The 23,475-nt window shown below is 33.7% G+C and overlaps 3 protein-coding genes across 5 annotated transcripts; 2 read left to right on the plus strand and 1 right to left on the minus strand.

Annotated features, from left to right (window-relative positions):
* Positions 1-3,181: 3,181 nt before the first annotated feature.
* Positions 3,182-5,493, plus strand: LOC102595402 (auxin-responsive protein IAA27-like). The gene is made up of 5 exons (XM_006343029.2): positions 3,182-3,819; positions 3,932-4,149; positions 4,800-4,941; positions 5,044-5,105; positions 5,223-5,493. Exons 1-5 carry the CDS (start codon positions 3,443-3,445, stop codon positions 5,258-5,260), a joined length of 837 nt encoding a protein of 278 aa, XP_006343091.1. The 5' UTR covers positions 3,182-3,442; the 3' UTR covers positions 5,261-5,493.
* A 610-nt stretch (positions 5,494-6,103) lies between these two features.
* Positions 6,104-10,178, minus strand: LOC102595729 (uncharacterized). Its single transcript, XM_006343030.2, has 4 exons — positions 9,796-10,178; positions 8,358-8,802; positions 8,061-8,176; positions 6,104-6,785 (listed from the first exon to the last, which is right to left on the minus strand). The coding sequence occupies exons 1-4, from the start codon at positions 10,103-10,105 to the stop codon at positions 6,370-6,372; spliced, it is 1,287 nt and encodes a 428-aa protein (XP_006343092.1). The 5' UTR covers positions 10,106-10,178; the 3' UTR covers positions 6,104-6,369.
* Positions 10,179-11,318: 1,140 nt separating this feature from the next.
* Positions 11,319-20,784, plus strand: LOC102596069 (activating signal cointegrator 1 complex subunit 1). 3 transcript variants are annotated; one of them, XM_006343031.2, is made up of 14 exons: positions 11,319-11,412; positions 11,505-11,568; positions 11,658-11,799; positions 12,013-12,203; positions 13,994-14,031; positions 14,108-14,187; positions 15,392-15,459; positions 16,125-16,458; positions 16,667-16,779; positions 16,880-16,945; positions 19,097-19,187; positions 19,298-19,365; positions 20,147-20,184; positions 20,318-20,784. In XM_006343031.2, the coding sequence occupies exons 1-14, from the start codon at positions 11,387-11,389 to the stop codon at positions 20,502-20,504; spliced, it is 1,506 nt and encodes a 501-aa protein (XP_006343093.1). In that variant the 5' UTR covers positions 11,319-11,386; the 3' UTR covers positions 20,505-20,784. The 3 variants fall into 3 exon arrangements, with proteins under 3 accessions (XP_006343093.1, XP_006343094.1, XP_015162272.1); XM_006343032.2 differs by having other exon boundaries at positions 16,125-16,299; XM_015306786.1 differs by having other exon boundaries at positions 11,358-11,434.
* Positions 20,785-23,475: the final 2,691 nt, after the last annotated feature.

Below are 23,475 nucleotides of genomic sequence, written 5' to 3' on the forward strand. Positions count from 1 at the left end.
TATATTATTCAATATATTCCACATTTTATTAGCATGTATTATTATTTTGTAAATAATATATATTAATAATTTATAACAAGTTTAATATTTAATAGTTAATAATTTATGTATATTAATCTCTACATAACTAAATAATACCTACATAACTAATATGTTTTTTTTAATTGGAAACTTTACGTTTTTCTATCTACGTTGTTGTTTTTATTTCTTTTTATATATAGACCATTTTCATTTCTTTTAATTTATTTTGTTTTTTTTAATTGGAAACTTTACGTTTTTCTATCTACGTTGTTGTTTTTATTTCTTTTTATATACTTATGGTTTTTATTTATTTATGCAAATATAAATATTTTTTTAATATTAGAAATTTTGATTGTATATTTTTGACGGTACATATGCTAATCAAATATTAGCATTATATATTATTCAATATATTCCACATTTTATTAGAATGTATTATTATTTTGTAAATAATATATATTAATAATTTACAACAAGTTTAATATTCAATAGTTAATAATTCATGTATATTAATCTCTACATAACTAAATAATACCTACATAACTAATATCCATATAGCTAATACACGCATAATTAAACCGAACATAACTAAACCCTTCATAACTAAACCCTGCATAACTAAATCCAGCATAACTAATACATGCATAACTAAACCCTGCATAACTAATACATGCATAACTAAACCCAACATAACTAATATCTGCATAACTCTAACCAGTAACTAAACGGCCCCTAAGAACACACGCACACCTTTAATTTGGTAATTAATTAATTAATTCATTAGGATAGACACAAGCGTGCAATAAAGAGAGCTAGAGACCTCAGTAAAAGTTATGAAGAAAAAAAAGTGTTACTATTACAAGAATCAATAAATCATTCCCTATATCTAAAAAAGAATGACCTAATTTGACTTGGAACGAAGTTTAAGAAAAGAAATAAGACTTTTTAATCTTGTGATTTTAAATAAAAGTTATATCAAATGTACCAAAATGCCCTTTAATCTTGTGACCTTAAACATGTCACGTGGAAAGTTGAAGTTAAAACGTTACCAAAAAAGGAAATGAGCCGTTCTTTTTGAAATGGAGAGAATAGTAATTAGTAAGAAGGAAATGAGAAAGGCCCCTTTGAACAAACAAAAGGAAAAAGAAGTAAAAGAGAGAATCAACATATACTTTTTTCCTTGTTAGTGACAGTAGATAGACAGATTTTTATGTGTAAGCAAAAATAGCAGAAAAGGCCTTAGGCAGCGTCAATTAAAGAATCCTTTTCCTTTAATGGATGATTGTTCTTACGTTTTATGTCAGCTTTCACCAATTCTTATAATTTAATGTCTTCTTCAATCTTAATTTTATTTCATCTGTTTTCCACTTCATAAGAAAATGACAAATCTGAGATAATTTAAATTATTATTTTGTGGGCCGTTTTGATATATCGCTTTCTCCATCAGAATATCTGATGATCGGATCGACCTACAGTATCACTTCAAACAAATCACTAATTTTTATTTACATACGACTCAATATTTGGTTTACATTCTATGTGTGGTTCATTTAGTATGCACAAAATGCTCACCGCACAGTGTTCACTTGAAGGATAGAAGATATGATAGAGATGGTAGCGACTACTAAAAAAACAAATTATAAATTTATTAACACTCATAAACTTTATATCTCAGTTTCGTCTATTATTTATATTATCTCTAATAGAGTGTTTTACAAAGTATGTTTAGTTACCTCAAGCATGGTGCCAAATGAAGTATGTTAGTATAAGATTTGAGTTTAGATTTTTGGGATCTTTTTTAGTGAGATGTATAAAAAAGTAATATTAAATATGATATATTAGTATATTAAAATTAGTAATGATGAAATTAGTTATGCTAAAAATTGAGGATTGTCTCGCTTATTTTTTTTTAATATTAGTAGTCGTAATATTATGATTGTAGTTTATTATTCTTTGATTTCTATTACTTACTATTTAGTGTTTTTTGTACTTCAATTATCATAATATAACATTGCAATTACTGTTTTTTTTCCAGAATATATTATCGTGCTTTCTTTAATATTTTGTTATCCCTTTTGCACTTTCGCTAAATAAAAAAAATTCCAAATTATTTTAAAATATTTTTCTTAATCTGAATAGTCTATCGAAATAATATTTCTACTCACAAAATATGAATAAAGTTTACATACATTACGCCCTTTCCATACTACACTTGAGAGACACTAGGAAAATGAAATTTAACATAGTTTAGAAACACTAGCAAATAAAACGATATTTTAAAGTTAATACATAAATTATTTCTTTTAAAGAAATAGATGATATAGGAAAAACAAAGGAGAAAGCACTTTATTGGTGAGTCTTTGGCAGTATTATTATTAAAAGACAAATAATTGTGTATTTGCAGCAAAAGATACTGTATTTTCATAAAAAAATAAATAGTAGTACTACTTGTGAACGGACTTTGTCTACCACAGAGTTGGTTATAAGTGGACTAAAAGTTGAAATCATCATCATTACTTTTTCCGACCAAAGATTCTAAACACAAAATGTACAATTACCACTACCTAATTACTTTCTTTTAAATAATTCCACTAAAAGTAATTCTTTTCTTTTGTGGACCCCGTAAAAAAATTTGTGATCGTTATTCTTTGGATGCACATTAAGTAAATTTATTATACGTAAATGTTCATATAAATCATACATACAAAAGATATAGACTACCCCAAGCAACTTCAATGCGATGAACCAATGGCAAAAGATGGTTTGGTGCATATTCTTCATCGAAAAATTATTTGGTGTAAGAAAGTTAGATGTTAACTAATATGAATGTCTATTTAATTTTGCAAACTCATAGCACAATCGAAAAAAAGAACTTCACCTTATTCGATGGTGGAACTAGAACTTTTACTAACAAATGTCTAAATATAAAGAAGTAAATTCACAAATAAATCAAACAATGTCAATATGATATATATATACACACGCTCCTCTACAATAACTCACAAATCATATAAGAGACATAAATCGTATTAGACAAACTCAATACAACGAGCTCAATCAAAAAGATGTTGACAAGATAAATCAATTCTTGACCTCCATAAAAATACCACCTGCTACGTCAAACCGGCCTAAACTATTTTCTTTAACTACTATTTCACAGAAAAAGAATTTCTTGATAAGCATCTGGAATAGTAGTTCCAATATTACTATAGTACACACTACACAGTTCATTTATTCCAAAAAGAAGTCTACAAAAGCACCAAAAGAAGTCTCTTTTCTGCATCAACAAAATTAAACCACCTTCCTTTCTCTTATAACTTAAAAAAAAAAAACTTCCTTTCTTTTTCATCTCTTCCAAAGTTTCTTGAATTCTTGTTGAGAAATTCATCTTGTCTGTTTACTTATTTGTGCTCAACTTTCCATGTCTGTACCATTAGAACATGATTATATAGGTCTATCAGAACCTTCTTTAATGGAAAAAAGTTCTGATAAGATTTCTTCTTCTTCTTCTTCCTCTGTTCTCAACCTGAAAGAGACTGAGCTGAGACTTGGGTTGCCTGGTTCTGAGTCTCATGGGGTTTCTCTTTTTGGCAAAGATTTGGACCCTTTAAGCAATTTTTCATCAAGAACAAAAAGGGGGTTTTCTGATGCAATTGATGCATCTGGAAAATGGGATTTGTCTATTAATTGCAGATCTGAAGCTGATGGGGAAAAAGGAAACTTGTTGTTTTCCCCAAAAAGAGGGAATGGAGGTTCAAAGCCTGTTGAAGAAAAAAAGTTTACCCCTCACACTTCAAAGTCAGTAACTTTTCTCTTTTTCTTAAATTCTTGAATTTTTGTTAGTTTGGGTACAATTTTTTTTCTGCAATTATGGGTTAAAGTTTGGTTATTTTTTGTGTTGTGGAATTAGGGCACAAGTGGTAGGATGGCCACCAATTAGATCATTCAGGAAAAATACACTGGCTACTAAGAAAAATGATGGTGAAGGGAAAACAGGTTCAAGTTGCCTTTATGTTAAGGTTAGCATGGATGGTGCTCCATATCTGAGAAAAGTTGATATCAAAACTTATAGTAACTATGCAGAGCTCTCATCAGCACTTGAAAAGATGTTCAGCTGCTTTAGTATTGGTATAATTTCTCCCTTTACAGTTTACAGCATGCAAACAATGTAGTATTTGTTTAAGCTTTTCAGAACCAAGCTAGAATTTTGAGTCTATGGGTTGTGTATTTTAGAAAAGATGATAGCTTAATGAGTTTCAAATACATTATTTAACACAAATATAGGGTCTAGAGTCAAAGCTACCGGGTTCTCCCGAAACCCTAAGCATAATTGTAGCTTCACCCCTGGAAGCTTTTAGGAGGACAACTCAATCTCTAAAGAAAGAGAATTTACCCTTACAAAGGTAGCGGTAAGGTTTGCGTGCATCCTATCCTTGCCGGACTCCAGCTGTAGGATTACACTGGATATGTTGTTATTTGGTGTATTTTTCCAAGACTAAGAATAATGCATTCAAGTTGGCTTGGATACCACGGTTATAGGAGGAAAAAACAAGAATAATTGATAGAAGTATATTGAGAAAAATAATATAACCCTTTGAATCCCATCTTTGAAACGTAGTTTCTTCTTGTATCTTTTTAATCCATGAATTGAAGAGTCTTTTTTCATTTTTCTAATAGGCACTTTTGAGAATTGTTATTGTTTGTGGGTGTTTATTTGGTTTGAGTCTTGAGATTGCGTATGTCTTAAGTGATACTACAATTTTGTGACTATTATTCAGGTCAGTGCGCCAGTGATAGACTTCCAGGGCAAGAGAAACTCAGTGAAAGTCACTTGATGGATCTTCTCAATGGTTCTGAATATGTGCTGACTTATGAAGACAAGGATGGTGACTGGATGCTAGTCGGCGATGTTCCTTGGGAGTAAGTTACTATGCTCCAACATTTTATGTCAAACATCTAAGTCTGCAGACAACATTATGTTTGGTTGCATTTACTCATTGTTCTATTTGGATTTTACAATAGGATGTTCATAGACTCATGCAAGAGATTGCGGATCATGAAAAGCTCAGAGGCAATTGGGCTAGGTATGTCCTGTGATCATGTTTATGCTATGTATTACTTCTTTTTCTCTAGTGTCCAGTTGATAAACTATATATGCTTCAAAGTAGGTTTAGAATGACATTTTTTCTCTTGCTTTGCAGCTCCAAGGGCCATAAACAAGTGCAAGAACCAAAATTAGCGACTGAAAGACTAACCGTCCAAGGGTTTCTACAACGTCAACCATCCTTTTTTTGCCCTGTTTGTATCTGGAATTAGACTAGATGTGTAGCATCCCCTGAAAGGGAGAGAGCTGGTTTAAGAAAATATAACCGGTGATAAATTGTACTGTGGCTAGTGTCTGGAATTTGAGTGGCATTTTTGCTTGCACATGCAACCTGCAAGTTTATTTGCAAAACATAAATTCATTTTTAAGCATATAACCAGCTATTATTCTGATGAAACATAATAACTTCCAAGTTCTAACCTACTAATTACTAGTAATTGATCAAGTTATATTCAAGAATTCAAAACAAGCAGGATGGAATGGAATGTTACTCCAAACCCCGAGCTTTCCATGCTCGTGTTTTTGGAGTGCCCTGTCAAAGAGAATGAGGACAGGGCTAAGGTTTGAAATAAATTGACTATAGCTTGAACCTTGGATTAGTTTGTTCAAGGGCCATATGTTAGCAAGTCTGGATGGCTTGCCTTTGATCTGCCATTTCCAGTTCAATCCCCAAGAGAAGCTCATTACTGTTTGCTCAGTTAGTTGACCTACAGAAACAAGAAGGTTATGGTGCCAGGAGTTTCCCTTTCATGGACTCGAGCAGAAAAGCTCAATCTGCACCCATTGCTCATCTATCGACAAATACTGAACCATCTAGAGTAGCTTCTGAACTGCTCAAGCACAGTTACTTCTCAACCTCAGTAAAGTTGAGTAGATGTACAAGTGGGCCATAAAAGGCAAGGAAAACATCAGGAGTGGGTCTCAATCATTCTAACATACTAGTGATAAAGACTAAGATATTAGCAAGCACAAGGAGAGTTGTTTCAACATAAGCTATTTTCTAGAATATAATTTACGAGCACATTATACAGATGGGATAAATTTAACTCATCAGACTTCCGTTACTCTGCACAAACATCAGAGTGACCAGGGGATAAATGGACATCTGAAAGATTGTAGGAGTAAAATCTATTGGCAGCATAGAGACAGCCTCTCAAGAGTTGCACCAGAAAGAACTAAAATAACAGTTAACACAGAGATCGCTAATACAAAACTACAACTTATATGCAGTGGCAACCAAAATCTCATTCTTGTGACACCTGAAGATAGACCATTTGAGTGTAACCATTGAATACAGATGCCTCCAGTCCAGATAACCCAAGCCTCCGAAACAAGCCATACCTGCCATCTTCAACAATAGGACTTGATGCACGAGCCGGATCGTATCTTGTCTGATGAGTTAATGAAGGACCAGCCACAGGTGGAAGCTCCCAGTAAACATCTAACACTGACTCTACAAACCTGCTATTTTTAAAATGTTCTGCATAAGAAATGGCCTTATTGCTGTGGTTAAAATCATCCCGCATCTGCCCTCTCACACCCCACCAAGCTTCACCAGGACCGCAAAGTTCATCAATATCAACAGCCTTCTCCCAGAATTTCTTCCTTCTTGCTCTGATCCTTCCTTCATCACTGTCCTTAATGCAGCTATGGCCTCCACCTGGAATGAAATTAGAAAACATGTCATGTAGTAAGAACTAAGTATTGCACTGACTATAAAAGTCAACGAATAATTTCACAAATTGAAAAGGCATTCATATACTGAACTGGCATGGTCTAAGCATAGCATAACTGCTATTTGATCTGTCGACACTCTATACTAGAGTGTATTTGTATTCGTTTTCTTCATATCAAGATCTCTTCCTATTATTTTCTACATATTTCTCATCTGTTTATCTTGGTTTTCCAATCTCATAATCAATTAACTGATTCTTTACAAATGCACTAGATAAAGGTGGCCTACACAGAGAACAATGTGTTTCCTTGGTTAGACAAGCAAAACAAACAAAAGTTTCCACGATAAAGTATGGAGTAATACACATTTTGGAAGTGATCTCAATATTCTATAATCATGATTTGATCTAAATTTGAATTCTCTGGTTGGTACCACTAGGACAATTGATCTCCTAAAATTAGGATTTTGGGTTGAGATGACTGAGTTAATTGACAGGTTAATATCACATATCAGATGGCACTTACCCAAAAAAATCCCAACCTGCAGGGTTTAGATTTGGATAGATAGCCGTTAGCAACATATTTAGCATTGTATTGTTCTTCCAGCACACTGTATATTTAAAAAAACACAACTGTATATTCTAATCAAACATCATGCCACTGACTTCTTGTCCTTTAAAAAAATATCAACATTCTTAAGCTTTGCATTGCAAACAAATTTCTCATGGGAGAATAAATAGTTTTACTGCTCCATTAGGAGTTCCATGGGAGAAAAATACTTCAGCACAACAACAGCATACACAGTGAAATTCCACAAAGAGGGGTCTGGGGAGGGTAGAGTATACGCAAGCCTTACCCCTACCACATGGAGGTAGAGATGCTTTTTCCGAAAGACCCTTGGCTCAAGTGACGCAAAACAAAGGAGTAATGGCAGCCGAAAAAACATGGAAACTAATAAAAAAGCATTGCAGAGCATACATGCAAGGAACAACAACATCAACAAAATAGTGCAACCTAACATAAACAACAGATGGTAACATATAACAAAAGCAAGAAACTACATGAATAAGGCTATTACCATAGCACATCATCTCTATTTATTTGTTACTCCACATCGGAGTCAACAAAATCTCACCACGATTTTCCAAATAAAAACTGAATCAACTTAGAAAAGGGAAAAACCAGAGAGATACAATAATGACCGGATAACTTTGGCTTGACAGAGGAAAAACAATTGTTTAAAGTCGAGGTGAAAATATACCTCTAATATAAAATTGATCGCACATCTGCCTGAAAGAATAGTGGTCTCCAGTACCAGTATCATAATTGTCCTCAAAAACAAGATGCCTAAACCCAGCTTTTAATGCTTGCTTCAGTCTGTCAATCAAAGTTCAGATTCCAAACAGAGAACAGTGAGACATATTTGCAAAACAAGTGGGAATCGGCAAAGCCATAGCATCATTGAATACTGCTATGGATACAATGACATTAGACAGAACAAGTGGCTGAAGGAATTACTCCTTTAACAAAACTCAAAATAAAGCTATAGAAGTTATACCTTTTCAATTCATTTTGATGATCATCAAAAAAGACAAGAACCTGGCTATGATCCTTGATTCCATGCTTCTTCATAACTTTCCCCCAATCAGCATTTCCAAAATCAACAAAGTCTTTTCCAGCGAAGTATGTGCAATTCTCATCAACGTAGGCAGGCCCTTTCTTTAGATATTTCTCAGGATGACGGGGTGTAAGTGAGATGATTCGTGTATCTGGCATTGCTTGTCTCAAGACCCAAGTTGAGTGTCCCTTGAATGCACCACTCTCAATCATCAACTCTGGTTTTAACCACCGAGTGATAAACCAGAGCCCGAAGCTGTGATCAAAACCCATACCATACATGTTATTCTTGATAGGCCGTGTCTCATATATGGGCACAAACTCCTCCAGACCTTTGATTAAATCCTTTGTGGTCCATTCAACAGTTCTGTCATGTTTCGTTCTGCCTTTTGACAAGAGTAAAAATTAATCAAAGGTGCATTGGACCATGTGAATTTCACTGCGTAACAGTTGAGTTTCACAGATAAACAACACAGGAAGAATCTTTGACATTCCAGAAAAGGTGAATGACATGCATACACACATGTCTAAACAGTTGTTTCATTTGTTGACCATAGATCAGAAGTGCTGCTTAAGACTGTAAAGACGATAAACCATTTTACTTCTGCTATGACTGTATAACAGAATGAAGCCACTAGAAAGCCAATTATTCCGGTTTATGCCATACTCTGGAGATTATAATCATCATATATGAAAGAAAATTTAAAAAACTACAAAGTGAAGCAGGCTATAATTGATCCAGATTATGCGACACTCATCGTCTACAAATGATGCAAGGAAAAAATTATTGGTCTTGGTCTTGAAACTAGATGTAATTTCTGGACATCGGAATAGGATTTTCAACTATAGTAATGTCTTGAAACTCAATGTGTAGATTTTGGACATGTATGTATGATTTTATGTTATAACAATGAACTTCTACAATCAAATAGGAAACTATCAATTAGATAAAAACAATAATCTGTACCACTAGAATTATTATATACACCTAATTCCTCCATTAACTATATGAAGCAACAATCTATGCCACTTGAAAATTACTCTAACACACCTAATTCCTCCATTAACATCATGTAATATCAATCTTGTTCTGTTTGAATCAAGCCATTGGATCCTACTATGAAAGTGACACCAAAATAATATAACTTGCACCTTGACAAATCCTACAGATGAACCATGTGCAACTGGAAAACTTTAGGTTTAGATTTCACAAATCAATAAATTCTAAAAGAAAATAAATGTATCACCGTTCCTCCGAAGGAAATCGAGATGTGTTCAATTGAATCCATTTAGAGAAAATACACTAGCACGCAATACTCAACAAGGAAAATTGAAACCAGATCTGAATATACACTAAAATTGAAACGCAATGAACTTACACCAAGGAACGCCGAGAGATCCGAAGTCCGTTTCAAGGCCTTCGAAGCCAAAGAATCGCAAACGAGAAAGGTGATCGGAAGAGGAAGCGGAGATACATACTAAGTCGCGAGTGTGATAGACGAAAGAAGTTACCAACACAATCACAAGCCCTATGAGAAGGCATGGCCAGAGATGTCCAGTTCGAATCACATAATTTGTAACCCTCGTCGCCACAGATATGTGCTTCCGAGTTTTGGATTCGTCGCCAGCTTCATCGCCGTCGTCACTGACCGGCGTCGCCCTGCGAGAAGAGAGCACCCTTTCCAGCATCGTCCTCGTTGTGCTCTACTCACTCTCACTTCCCTGCTCTGTGAAGAATCCTTTTTTATTTCCTCGACACGGAACTTGGGATTACTAGTAACTACTCAAAGGCACTGAAATGCTTAAGTTTTAAAAATATACACTTTGACCACTCAACTTGTCACAATGCCCTTGAATGATTTATATCCATATTTTCACTTTCGAAGTCTTTTGATAATTTAATAGCGCACACAATGCGGCTATTTTTTTCTTCATTATAGAACTTAGGACCAATTTGATCACGTTTTAAAATATATCAAACAATATTTTCAGCATAATTATACCTTAAGGATCAAATCAAATTTAAGCTCATACACTAAAGATTATTTTGATCATTTTTCGTTTCCCTAAATTTTCAAGGTGAAAATGACAAAAATAGTCTCTCTTTTTTTAAAGTTTGGGATAGATTCATAATAATTTTGAAAATACTTTCAACAATTTTAGTCTTTTAATAAATATTTAATAGAAAAATCATATTTGGAGATATAATTGTTGAATTCATGCTATTTCTAATTTATTTCTAGAGCTTGATATATATCTTTTTGGTGCAATTTTTGGTATATTTTGTCTATATTTTAGTACTTCCTTCGTTTCAATCTATTTGTCTTAATTTGACTCAGCACAAAGTTTGAGAAATTAAATGAGATTTTTGAATCTTGTAGTATTAAATTAAAGATATATCTCATGTAACAATATGACATACAAAAAGTTAAATTTAAAGGTAAATAAGAAGAAAATTCTTTTTAAAATGGACTAAAAAGGAAAGGTGGACAAACAATTTGAAAATGAGGAAGTATTTATTATATATATTTTTTTGTAATAGTTTCTAGGATTTGATAAGGCTTTCTTAATGTTTATGTTAATTTTTTTTCCGTACAATCTTTATTAAATCTAACGACAACAACAACGTATCCAAAATAATCCCACTAGTGGGTGTTAGATAGGATTTTCACAGAACATACACAAATCTTACCATTACCTCCTAGAAATAAATAGATTGTTTCCATTCGACTCTTGGCTCAAATCTAACAGATATAAATTATAATTTACCAAATATTTGATGAAAACTAAAAGGACCAAAATTGTTCAAAACATACTTTAAAAATTATTTTGAACCTACTCCTAAACACAAGGGATCGTTTTGTCATTTTCTCATTTTTCAAGCCAAAACTACACATTTTGGTCAAAATATCATTCTTACGGCAGGTGAATTTAATTTCAGCGCCACCGCCGTCGATAGAGATAAAACAAATGATAGCTTACCGGTCTTTTTTAAGGTGCACACTTACCATTTGCAAGGTCTTTTCATTCTCTCAGTGAATTAGAGATTTAATACGTAGCTTTTTTTCTTACCAATCGTCTTCCACAGCGTTGATCTTGCTTGGAAATTCACAAAGGTTCATGTAGTACCGAAGCGCACACAACACTTCCAGGTACACCAATCGCTATTTCTGTATAGAAATTAAATTTAACAAGGAACCAAAAAGGTGATGTTGAAATCGGGTAATTGTAATTGTTGCAGAGGTGTTTTTCTTCATGCGGTTTCAATTATAACTCGAGGACGCATATTGAAGGAGGTTTACGTGTTGACATGGACCGGAAAAAACAGAAAATGGTTGCTAAAACATGGAGACCTGTTTCTACTCAATCAAGGTCTACTGAAGGTGAGTGTTCCTCACTTGTTAATATTAGATTGAGTTGTATTGGAAATTCTAGGTCGTTAAGTTTTCTGTACTTTCACGTTGCTATTGGAAGTTATTAGGTATCCGAATAATTGAAAAATTAGTATATTGTTATGTCAGGAATATGATCTTATGCAATATGTAGAATACACTGTTAAAGATGTGGAAGATTAATATTGGGATTTGGAAGTTCAGGTGGTTTAGGTGATGAGAAGCATGATTTTGGAGGTCAAGTGCAAGAAATTAAATGCACCGTCTCTTCGTATGAGTCAACAGTTCAGAAGGCAGTGCAGGTTAGTGAAGGCATTGACCTAGAAGGACGAGCAACACCTTCTGCTGATGATGAATCACTTTCAGCAGCTCAGAAGCATTCAGTTACAGTCAAGGTAATCTTGTTGGGTTTTTACAACTTGACTAGCTTTTGATGTGTTTCTGTTTGTTTTTTTCTTTTGAATCTTCTTCATCCTGTCCTATCAGTCAATTCATTGTCTAGGACTTTAGGTGCAAGGGTTACTTAAATGCAACATTAATATGCTTTTTAGCTATATTAAAATTGAAAAGAAGAATAAAAATTTTCCCAAAATAAGTGGGAATATAGATTACTTAGAGCATCATGGTTACTTTTCTTAAAGCAATGTCTCTGAGCAGCTTCTGTCTGAGCATAGACATCGATGTGCTAGTCAAGTTGCTAGACAAGAAGAGGCTACAACATACCTCATGGGAAGATCAGCGAAGTGTATCTTCTCCTTTTCTGTACGTATTAAAAAAAATACTTGTAAAAATTTGAAGGAAAGCTATAAGCTGCATTCATTCCAAACACACAACAAACCTGCCTGTCAATCTGTCTTTAACTTCTTATGTACACATTTGCCCATAAAACAATACAAACACGTGATGAACATTCTTTTTTGAAACTGGTAACAAGTATATGTATATGTATATATATATATATATGAAAGACATTACAAAAACCAACCAAGCTTAGCTCGAGTGGCAAAAGGTGGAGGATTTGTGGTTTAGGTCGCAGGTTCAAGCCCCACACCATGCAAAGTGAAGCCTGGTATTTAAGTGGAGAAGGGTAGAGGGGCGGACCCATTATCCACCGAATTTAGAAGGTTGTGATTGGTCCAAAGGGCGGGTCATAAACGGATTTCTCGGTTATCAAAAAATAAAATAAAAATAACCAACCAAGCTTAGGCTATTGCTTCACAAGGATTCTATCATATCAACTATTTGGTTCAGCCTCCTTGGCATAGCTTTCTTTACAGCAAAAATTAAACAAAAGAAGACAATTCATCTTCATTTTCTGCACAAAATTGTATTTGTCTTCAAAACCTTTGTAGGTCCTCTCCTTCCAAATTGTCCACCATATACAAGCAGGGACAACTTTCCATCAATTCTTCTGACCAACTGCCCAACACGTGATGAACCTTCTAATATAACAAGTTGTTAACCTAACTAAATGCAAACACTCTTTTATTATTGACTGTTTCAAGTTTCAAGTTTCAAGTTTCAACTCTATCTGGATCTTTGAAATTTCAGTGCATTCCTCAAAAGGGTTTCCAGTTTTTGCTTTCAAGTGATGGTAAGCATGCAAGTTCATGCGTTGCATCAGATGGAAATCCAGAAGAGGTCCATTATCCGTGAATGATATGGTACTGCCATATGCGTATTTTGCATGCCTTGGGAGAACACTAAACTCATAAACAAATGTTTTTAAACTACACTATCCTTGATTATAGAAATATCTTAGTTAATTTTTCTTACATCACTAAATCTGTGTCTGTATGGAAGAATCAGTTGTATCCACATGAATTTGCGACCCAATAAGACTTGTCACGTGGCTAATTAGAAGATGAAAGATGTTAAAGACCCGTAAGAAGTGTTCAACTTTTCTGATGTATGTCTTTCGTTTTATCAGTTTTGTGTCATTATTGTGATTCATTGAGTTCTTACCCGTACTGCTCACCCTTTTTAATGAGTAACTTATTGAATAGGTCACATTTTCTGGCTGCATGTGCAGTGTGTTACATGGTTGTTGTTCTTTACGCGATCTTCACTTTGCACTAATGACACTTGTTATGGATGGTTTTCATCATAAATTCAGAGTTCTCCCACTAAATTGGCTTTCAATTTTCTGCTACCATTATCATCTCATTTCCAAACATATCTGCAGGCAGGGGCTTCCTTGATGCGTTTTATCAGAGGGAAAGGGTATGACTTTCTGTGTGGATTCTTGTGTATGCTAAAAACGAGGGGCTAATACGTTGCTTTGATATTCTGCTTATAGAGGTGCAACACAGAGGACAATTGAGGAGGAAATGAAAGTAAAAATCATAATTCCATTCTCGCGGAATGAGGATTGCCTCAGTGGGTTGCTTCTTTATTTATGGCTGATTTTGATTGATTCAGCTTTTGTTATTGATTAAGTTATTATTCAATCATAATGATATTTGTAGCCTGATTTTTGCTTCTGATAACGTACTGTATGATTTCTATGACCTACTTATGCTGTTCCTGGACCCTGGTATATTAAGTGATCAGTCAGTTGATCAATCGATGACGTGTCAATCTCAAATTAGTTGGTTTGGTGATGATTTATGTAGTCTGCTCCGTTTGGGCAATTTTTTTTTGAGGCTGCTCCATTTGGGCAATTTCATTCTATTAGGATGTCTTTTAACACCACTTAAAGGTTCATTGTAACTGAAAGCTCTCTAAATCTCGTGCTCATCCCTGTGGACCTAATGTAGGTGTAGAAACAATGGTTAATCCTTAAATCACATAGTTGATCGTCTGGATGGATCCTTTGTTTTATTCTGCATTGATTTTTAGAGATCATAGATCTTTTGAGATAACCTTCTTATGATTTTATTTAGAGCTATAAACACTTGCAATCGCCATAGTGTTGCACCTACAAAGTAGTGCATTTGGATGTCTATCCTGGATAGATCTTTTGTTTTATCCTACATTGATTTTTAGAGATCATAGATCTTTTTTTGTGATAACCTTCATGTGATTTTAGATCTATTAACACTACCAATCGCCATAGTGTTGCACCTACAAAGTAGTGCATTTGGATGTCTATGTAGGGGAGCAAAACCATCTTGGTTACCTTTCCTCAGTTATTCTTCACGTGTCCTACTTGTATCCTCTGTCTGATGTAGTTATTTGTAATCTTATCAGTATTTAGTGATATTACGGTTTTTTATTTTCCGATTTCCAAGCTTAAGCTCCATTCAGGTCTCTTACCATAATTTGTTGGCCAAAATTTTGGAGGTATGCTTTGATAATGTGCTTTGATCTATTCTTGTCACTAGTTATGTTAATTGGCTTTTGGTCTCTCCTTTGTGATTTATTCTTTATTAGTAGGTCTTTCAATTGGGGGATTAGCATCCACTTCTCTTAATGTTGTTACTACTTGTGAAAGCCACTATTCCATGTTTCTACAGAGTAATTGGAGCTATATTCCTTTTGTATTGGTATATATTGAATATGGGTCAATACTAATTTGAAATCCAAAACAGCTATGTTCAACATTTTTCGTTTTTAATGTAGTGTCCATAACATATTGCAGTCATAGAAGGCAGTTCTGCTGAAAGTGTGGCAAGAGCATCAGATAGAGTCCAAGCTGTAATTGATGAGGTTTGCACCAACATTTGATTTTTTTCGTGCTAGTAGACAAATAAGGCAAAAAAGGAATATTACTTTTTTATCTGTCAAATTTTCTAGAGCCTATAAACTGTGGTAACATGTAAGTATCTGGTTTTGCTCAGAGCTTTTAATTTTATTGTTTTTACTTCTAAAAATGGTCATGCTAATGATTATTGATGAAATGTAGCTGCTGCATTATGGGACTAACACGAAGTACCCAAAATATATCTTACTGTATGTCATGCCTTGCCTTAGGAGCCTTTTCCTGTCATACTATTGGTCCAGGTACCACTTGATTTTGACCTAGAATCTAGTGTGAGCATTTGAAGTTGCTTTTCAATTACCTTTTGAATGCTCCCTCTCTTTCTCTCTCTCAACTTAAACTAACATATATGTGTTTACTAGAACTCGTAGCTTTTCATGGCACTTACATGCAACTAGTAATTCAAAACTTTCAAATAATACGCTTGTCTAATATTATTTATATCTAGAATGCTCAAGTGTGATCCGTCATACTTGCTTTTGTCATGAGGAATCTCGCTCAACTGTGGCTCGGCGTTCTTGCTTGTGTTATGAAGGATCTTAATATTTTTTTATCTCATTTTTTTTATTTGTTGTCACTCAATAAGTGTAATTTGTGCCTCCTTTTCCTGTAGACAGTTAAAAGCCGAAATCTTGACTACTCTCACTTTGTATCACTTCCATTGGCCATACATCCTGAGCTGGTCAACAAGCTCATCAACTTCCAGAACTCAGTTCTTGGAATTACAGTAGTTAATGAAGATGAAAATTTGGAATGTGATTCAAGTGGTAAAACTTCTGATTCGGAAGGTGAGCAGAACTTGAGCGAACCACAGATTGCAGTGGAACTCAAAACTGAAGATTCTAATGATCGTGTTAAAATGGATAAAACCAACATACCACTCGTGAGCTACTCGCCTAAAGTATCTAAGTCCTCTACCTCAGAATCAAAGGCTTCTAAACTTTTAGGTATAAAATCTAAGTACTATGCTACTTTTATCAAAAGATAAAAATGGATTTGTGTACTGTGTTGTTGTAAAAAACTTCTGTGCTGAAAATTCTTATCTCTGCCTTTCCTTCTGAAGTTCATTATAATATCTATCCCTAATGGGAGCATTATTTCCTTCTTTATGTCTTAATCTGTGACCAAATTGACGAATGTTTTTCTTGTCAACAGATTTGGGAATTGAGAAATCCATCTTTATTAAACCAAAAACATTCCACTTGACTGTGCTCATGCTGAAGCTTTGGAATAAGGACCGAATTGAAGCTGCTGCTGAAGTTTTGCGGGTAGATGTTTGTAATTACATGGTCATTTTCTTTTGTTGTAATATCATTTTCTCTGTCTAACTTTTCAAAATAAAATATTTGATTTCCATCGTCTTTCCAGAGTGTCTCACCAAAAGTAATTGATGCTTTGGAGAGCCGACCTGTGTCTATAAGACTGAAGGGTTTGGTAAGTCTTATTCCAAGTTATACAATTATGGATTTCAGGCTGTTAGGTTATACCTTATAATCATACACTTACTCCTTGGCAGAATAGTCATTACACTTGCTCTTTATGATCTTTTTTTCCAAGTTTACTTTTTATGATCTTTTATTTGTCTGTGAACATTAGGTAATGACATCTGAAGGTGTTGCTTGAATATTTGTGTTCCTCCTAGGTTATATCATCTCTTAATTGAAGCTAATTTTGTTTCTACACTGAGCTAGTTGATTATGAAACTTTAACTTGCATGGCAACTCTTTACCCTGATTTTTTGTCTGTGGAGTTTATGTTTGCTTGATCTGTTCTTTGGGTGAATCATCTTTTACTAAGTGGCATAATAAGTAAAGGCTAATGCCCAAGAAGTGGATAACCTATCATTGGTGGGCATGAAATGTTTGAGACTAAAATCTCTAGAAACCCTTTAACTTTTACTGAAGTTGCATGCAAGTTATATTACAAAATAATTACTCATGGACATAAAAAGTTCAGATTAAATTTATAGAAGCCCTTAAACTTCTACTGAAGGTTCATGTAAGCCCTATTACAAGATTCAAATATGTACTTTAAAATTTCGAAAGACATGCTAAGAGAAGTGATCAAAACACATCTGCCACTACTCATCCCAGCTCATGTCAGTAGAGGCCAAAACATGAAAATGAAAGGATGCTGTAAATTGAGCAAAAGATGATTAATTGTTTTCTTGCTGTCGCGGACATACTTCACTGTGAAAGTATTAATGGTTATCTCGATGCCGCAAACATATGTCGAATCTAGGATTCATTGATTAAAAGTAAGAGATGAGTGACAGGAAACAAGGGAAGGATAGCCCTAGCGGTAAGGATTCTTCATCTACCACAAGATTGTTAGTTTTAGTCATGATGAGAGCAAGGTTGGAAAGGGTCACTGTTGGGATCCTTTGTAGGGGAGGCGGTGGGCTCCATTTGATGAAAGACATCTTAGAGCAAATCACCTTTCAGTACTCACAGTTTTTAGTATTATGAGCCTAAGATTATTGAAAGATTCATATAGGAAGTGTTAGAAACTAATGGTTTTTATTATTTAGGTTCATACGGATGAAGAGCATCTATATCTTTTTTTCCCCAGTATTAAACATTCTTTAAAATTTGACTTTCATTCTGTCTTTTACTTCAAAAGTAAAATGATAGATCTCATACTAGAGATATTTGAAATATCCAACTTTAAGGGTCAAATCATCTAACATGCTTGTTCTTTTTTTTCTTTTTATTAGTATACATGTTTTGAACGTGATACTCTATGTAATATTGCCATGCACCACAAAATTTCAATAGTTGATTTTAGTTGTTCTTCTCAGTAACTTTGTTGGATTTTCCCATTTATGAGAGTAATTGCCAGGCTAAGGATACAGTATTACTTGCTCAGATATGCATATTATCCACTCAAATTTTATTGTATGGATTCAGATGTCTGTTATTGTGCTATAATAGTTTGCTAGTTTCAAATATTTTCTTGTGGTTTGATAATTTCTTATCATTGGCAGTGACTAGGGATTTATTAATAAGTTAATGGCTTGGGGGAAAACACTAAAAAAAACTTACTTTCAAACAGGATACAGGGAATGAGTAGTCATATTATTGTTAATATATTTTAAAGAAACTGTCACAATTGAAGAAGAAACATAGATCAGGCCTGCTGACTTTATACGTTTAAAAGGAAGAATTACAGAAAATGACAACATGTAAGAGAAAGTTGTAAATGTAAAATAGCAAAATGACTTTTTTTTTTTTTAAAATAAATAAAAAAATTCAGAAACAACCCAAGGGTAAATGTGTATTAGAGCCTTCGGATATGCCACTGGTAGCAATGTTGACCTACTTGGAATTAGGTGAAAGCAAATGAACAAAATGATTAAGTACTGCAAAAAGAAGAACATTTGTTCTTATATTATATTTAGAATTCCTTTTCATGGGACACCATTCTCTTTCTATAGATGCTTCTTCAATTGGTTGCTGTACGTGTGTGTGTGAGAGAGAGACTATATATCATGTATGCTGGATGTTTCTTGACTGTAGCTTCTAATGAGATTTCATAAGTTCACCATTTTTTCTGGCTGGAACTCAGATTGTTTTTATTCTGTAGGAGTGCATGAAAGGTTCTCCAGCAAAAGCTCGTGTTGTATATGCTCCTGTGGAAGTAATTGGTGGTGAAGACCGACTTTTACGTGCCTGTCGTATCCATAATTTCTGGTGTCTTCTTCCCTCACCCTACCCATTTCTTGAATCTGTCTGCTATTTCTAAGGGAATTTTTTACCTGCGTTTGATATTCCTTAGCCTTTCTAGAGGTGATCACCAATGCGTTCATTGAAGCTGGTCTTGTTCTTGAAAATGATTTAAACCAGAAGTTAAAGGTATATCTTTCAAGGTGTTAATTCTTTATTCTGGTTAATTTTGTCGGCAATTTCTTTATTGTTTGTCTCTCTATTTTCATTGATGCTGTGTTCAAATACTTTTGACTGTTCGATCTAGTGCTGCTGCTTCTTTGCTTTTCCTTCCCCCACTGACCCCTCCACTTTCTTTTCTCATAAAAAGCAATTTATTCATCGCAAGCAAGGGCCTAAAAGTACAAGGCACCTGGTAGAGAATCTGTTAATACAGTCAGAAATGGTGCAAACCTCTTTTGAAAAGTGAAACAGTTCCCTTCTCTACCAAGAGTAAATATGTCTACATCCATTTTACTTCTGACACCTTCTTGAACTCAGCATCCTCAAACCCTAACTCATTCTCACCTTTTGCATTCCAACTTTATATGTTTGGAACTTGTTTCTTCTGTTGCATTATGCTTGCTGGTGCTTTCTTGTGGTGTTCATTTGTTTTGTTCTGGTATCAAGTATTTAATAATTGAAGATTATGCTTTAGCTCATTGGAGTACGTTTTATCTTTTATAGTTACTTTCAAGAAAGGCTTGACCCCCTAAAACTGTTTGTGGACTTGCACTTGATGGCAGTTACTTCTCTAGATGTATTCTATTGTCGTTAGTGGCCTTTCTCCTTTTACATATCTAATACCAGAATGCTTGTATAGCTTATCCATGACTGTCGTGGTGAAAATTGCTAAACTTGTATTGTTTTTATTTTTGTTATCTTCTTGATTTGATAAGTTCCTGATAAGCCTTTTCTGCCCCTTATGCAGTTGCATGCCACCATAATGAATGCGCGGCACAGAAAAAGGTGTCATTTTTTTTTATCTTTTATTGCGTATCTTGTTTATTTGTTGGCTTAAAGTCTCTATCCATGATTCTATCAGTTGCATAATTTCATTACTTTTAAGGTTAGCACTGACTTACTGTTCTCCAATTGATAGTAAAAAAGGATCAAAAAAGGTTGATTCCTTTGATGCACGAAAGATTTTTGGTCAATATGGCTCGGAAGACTGGGGGGAGTATCTTATCCCCGAAGCTCATCTTTCACAAAGGTTTGTATTCGATGACGATGGCTATTACCATTGCTGTGCTTCCATCCCATTTCCTGAAGAGATGCAACTTGATTGAGTTGTAGAATCTAGGTTTATAGTTTGTTTGTTTTCTGTTATTGGTAGTATGTTCTTGTAGTTAGTTGTGTTGAATCGCCAGTATACTCTAGGCCGTTTGATTGAAGCTGAGAGTTGTGTTATTCTGTGTGTGACCAATGTACCCTGAAAGCCACATATGCCTCTCTTTTTTTTTAACTCAATATCATCTGTAGAATTCAAGAAATTCATGTCCTGCATTAAGCAACATGATGTACTTTTAAAAAAAAATATAGTTTGGACAATGATATTTTTTGCTTGAAGATGGTTTCCCATGGACTAGCACTGCTGCTTCTCTTCATTTAACTAGGATGAACTGCTTGTTCCTTTAGCCTCGGTTCTCTTATTATCTACTTGTTATTTTTGCTTCTGCTACTGCTTTTTTTTTTTCATCTCTTTGAGCCGAGGATCTATAGGAGACAATCTCTCTACATTCTCAAGGTAGAGGTATGATCTGCATATACACTATTCTCTTTCAAGCTCAGCTGTATTTCCCCACTATAGGGGGTTGAAGTTTGTTGCAACCTTTTTGTATTTATTTAGTCGATACATTTGCCTAGCGAATTCAGATTTAATCAGACCACGAGTTATAGATACTAGATGATTAAACTAAGAAGAAGGCGCCAGCCTTCAAATGTTCCAAATGGCTCACCTTCCCCGCCATATTTTTTCCCTAGTTAAATTAGCAATTAATTATTATTTCTTAACAATCGTGTAAAGTTTAAACTTAACAGGATAAAAGTAGGGGTGTACATGGTCGAGTTGATTCGAATTTCTTAAATATCAAACCAAATCATTTTTGTCGGATTTTTAAATTCAAGACCTAGGGGAAAGACATTCCAACCAAAAATATTAATGATTATGAGATCAAGTGGAATTTACGTTGAGTTTCAAAACTATTACTTCCAAAATAGTAGTTAATTGAATTTGAACTTTCGCTGAGTAAATCTAATAAGGAAGTAATTAAAGTGTTTTTAACGAATTTTTAGTTATTACATTTGAAATTCGAGATCTTTAATTAAGAGTGAAGAGACTTTAATAAAAATATAATACGTGTGATAACTGATTATGAATTCAATGAAATTCAATATTTCCGGTATGAAGCATAGATGCATATGCAAAAAGATTACCTTCAAAATACTACACTAGTTTTGAATCTTTAGCTGTGTTAGGTAAGGAGGAAATTGAATGTTATTACATTTTTCATGTTTGATTAGTTAAAAAAATTGAAAAATATTTTTTTTAGGAACATAAGTTTCTCAAAAATGAGAAAAACGATTGTCGTAATGAGAATAACCAAGAAAAATAAGTTTTACATTGATTGTGTCATATCCACCCTCCAACACACCCCATCTTCACTCTCTCACTCTTTGTAGCCCCCATCACCACCATCCTATACACCACCTTCACCTCCTATAATATTTATCTAGATTATACATAAAAAAAAATTATTTACATGTCAAAACAAAAAAAAAAAAAAAAATTTTTTAACATAAAAAAAAAAAAAAAAAAAAAAAAAAAAAAAAAATTCTTAAAAAAATATATTTTTCATGAAAAATATTTTCCTCGGTACCTATTAACATACACCCTATTAAAAATTAGAGTAAATTTTCGAATATGCCTCGGATCCAAAAATCATACCCATTATTGATGTTTCACATCACATGGATGAAGACTATTTATGAGCTTTGAGACATTTCAAAAAAAGCATATGACTGCCAGCTAGGATATTTAATATTTAATTTTAATATTATTAAAAATAAACATGAATAGATATGCATTGACCCTTGTACAATCTCATATTCCCCTTATCATGTTTTATGCTAGAGTGAAAAATCTCATGAACTTCATTAATTCCCTATATAACTTTATTTATACTCCTCCCGTTCCTTTTTATATTTTATTTATACTGCTATAAATAGTTGATTCATAATACTTTGTTATTTCATAAAATCATTGCATAAATTACAAGAAATTCATGTCCTGCATTAATCAACATGATGTATTATTTTTTTTAATATAGTTTGGACAATGATATTTTGTGAATGAAGATGGTTTCCATGGACTAGCACTGCTGCTTCTCTTCATTTAACTAGGATGAACTGCTTGTTCCTTTAGCCTCGGTTCTCTTATTATCTTCTTGTTATTTTTGCTTCTGCTACTGCTTTTTTTTTTTCCATCTCTTTGAGCCGAGGATCTATAGGAGACAATCTCTCTACATTCTCAAAGTAGGGGTATAATCTGCATATACACTATTCTCTTTCAAGCTCAATTGTATTTCCCCACTATAGGGGGTTGAAGTTTGTTGCAACGTTTTTGTATTTATTTAGTCGATACATTTGCCTAGCGAATTCAGAATAATCAGACCACGAGTTATAGATACTAGATGATTAAACTAAGAAGGCGCCAGCCTTCAAATGTTCCAAACGGCTCACCTTCCCTGCCATATTTTTTTCCTAGTTAAATTAGCAATTAATTATTATTTCTTAACAATCGTGTAAAGTTTAAACTTAACAGGATAAAAGTAGGGGTGTACATGGCAAGATTGGTTCGGGTTTCTTAAATATCAAATCAAATCTTTTGTGTCGGATTTTTAAATTTATAAACCAAATCAATAAAAGTCGGATTTTTTAACCTTGGGTTTTTTTCGGATTTTTGGGTTTTCCCGGTAAAGTATTCATACAAACATATAATTTACTTGTACTTCAAATATTTCTTTAGTCCTATCAAAATACAACTATCTAAGGTGTTTCTTAAAAAAATAACACAAAATATGATATGATTAATGTCATTAAAATATCAAACAAAAATAATAATAATAATGAAATCGCGTAAAACAAATATTGCAAATTAACAAGTCATAATGAAAATGATCATAATTTAAAAGTACTAAATCATGCTAAAATAAGTTTAATAAATATTAGTTACATGACTAAATATTAAAGAAAATTAAA

Source organism: Solanum tuberosum, unplaced genomic scaffold (genome assembly GCF_000226075.1).
Source record: "Solanum tuberosum cultivar DM 1-3 516 R44 unplaced genomic scaffold, SolTub_3.0 scf00040, whole genome shotgun sequence".
NCBI lineage: Eukaryota > Viridiplantae > Streptophyta > Magnoliopsida > Solanales > Solanaceae > Solanum > Solanum tuberosum.

Excerpts from the sequence above, each read along its gene's own strand:
- LOC102595402 (XM_006343029.2), top strand. The coding sequence starts at position 3,443 with ATGTCTGTACCATTAGAACATGATTATATAGGTCTATCAGAACCTTCT. Across the intron at positions 3,820-3,931 it reads TTTACCCCTCACACTTCAAA|GGCACAAGTGGTAGGATGGC; the intron begins GTCAGTAACTTT and ends TTGTGGAATTAG. Across the intron at positions 5,106-5,222 it reads CTCAGAGGCAATTGGGCTAG|CTCCAAGGGCCATAAACAAG; the intron begins GTATGTCCTGTG and ends CTTGCTTTGCAG.
- LOC102595729 (XM_006343030.2), bottom strand. The coding sequence starts at position 10,105 with ATGCTGGAAAGGGTGCTCTCTTCTCGCAGGGCGACGCCGGTCAGTGAC. Across the intron at positions 8,177-8,357 it reads CATCAAAATGAATTGAAAAG|ACTGAAGCAAGCATTAAAAG; the intron begins GTATAACTTCTA and ends TTTGATTGACAG. Across the intron at positions 6,786-8,060 it reads CGATCAATTTTATATTAGAG|GTGGAGGCCATAGCTGCATT; the intron begins GTATATTTTCAC and ends ATTTCATTCCAG.
- LOC102596069 (XM_006343031.2), top strand. The coding sequence starts at position 11,387 with ATGATAGCTTACCGGTCTTTTTTAAG. Across the intron at positions 15,460-16,124 it reads TCCAAGCTGTAATTGATGAG|ACAGTTAAAAGCCGAAATCT; the intron begins GTTTGCACCAAC and ends CTTTTCCTGTAG. Across the intron at positions 16,780-16,879 it reads CTGCTGCTGAAGTTTTGCGG|AGTGTCTCACCAAAAGTAAT; the intron begins GTAGATGTTTGT and ends TCGTCTTTCCAG.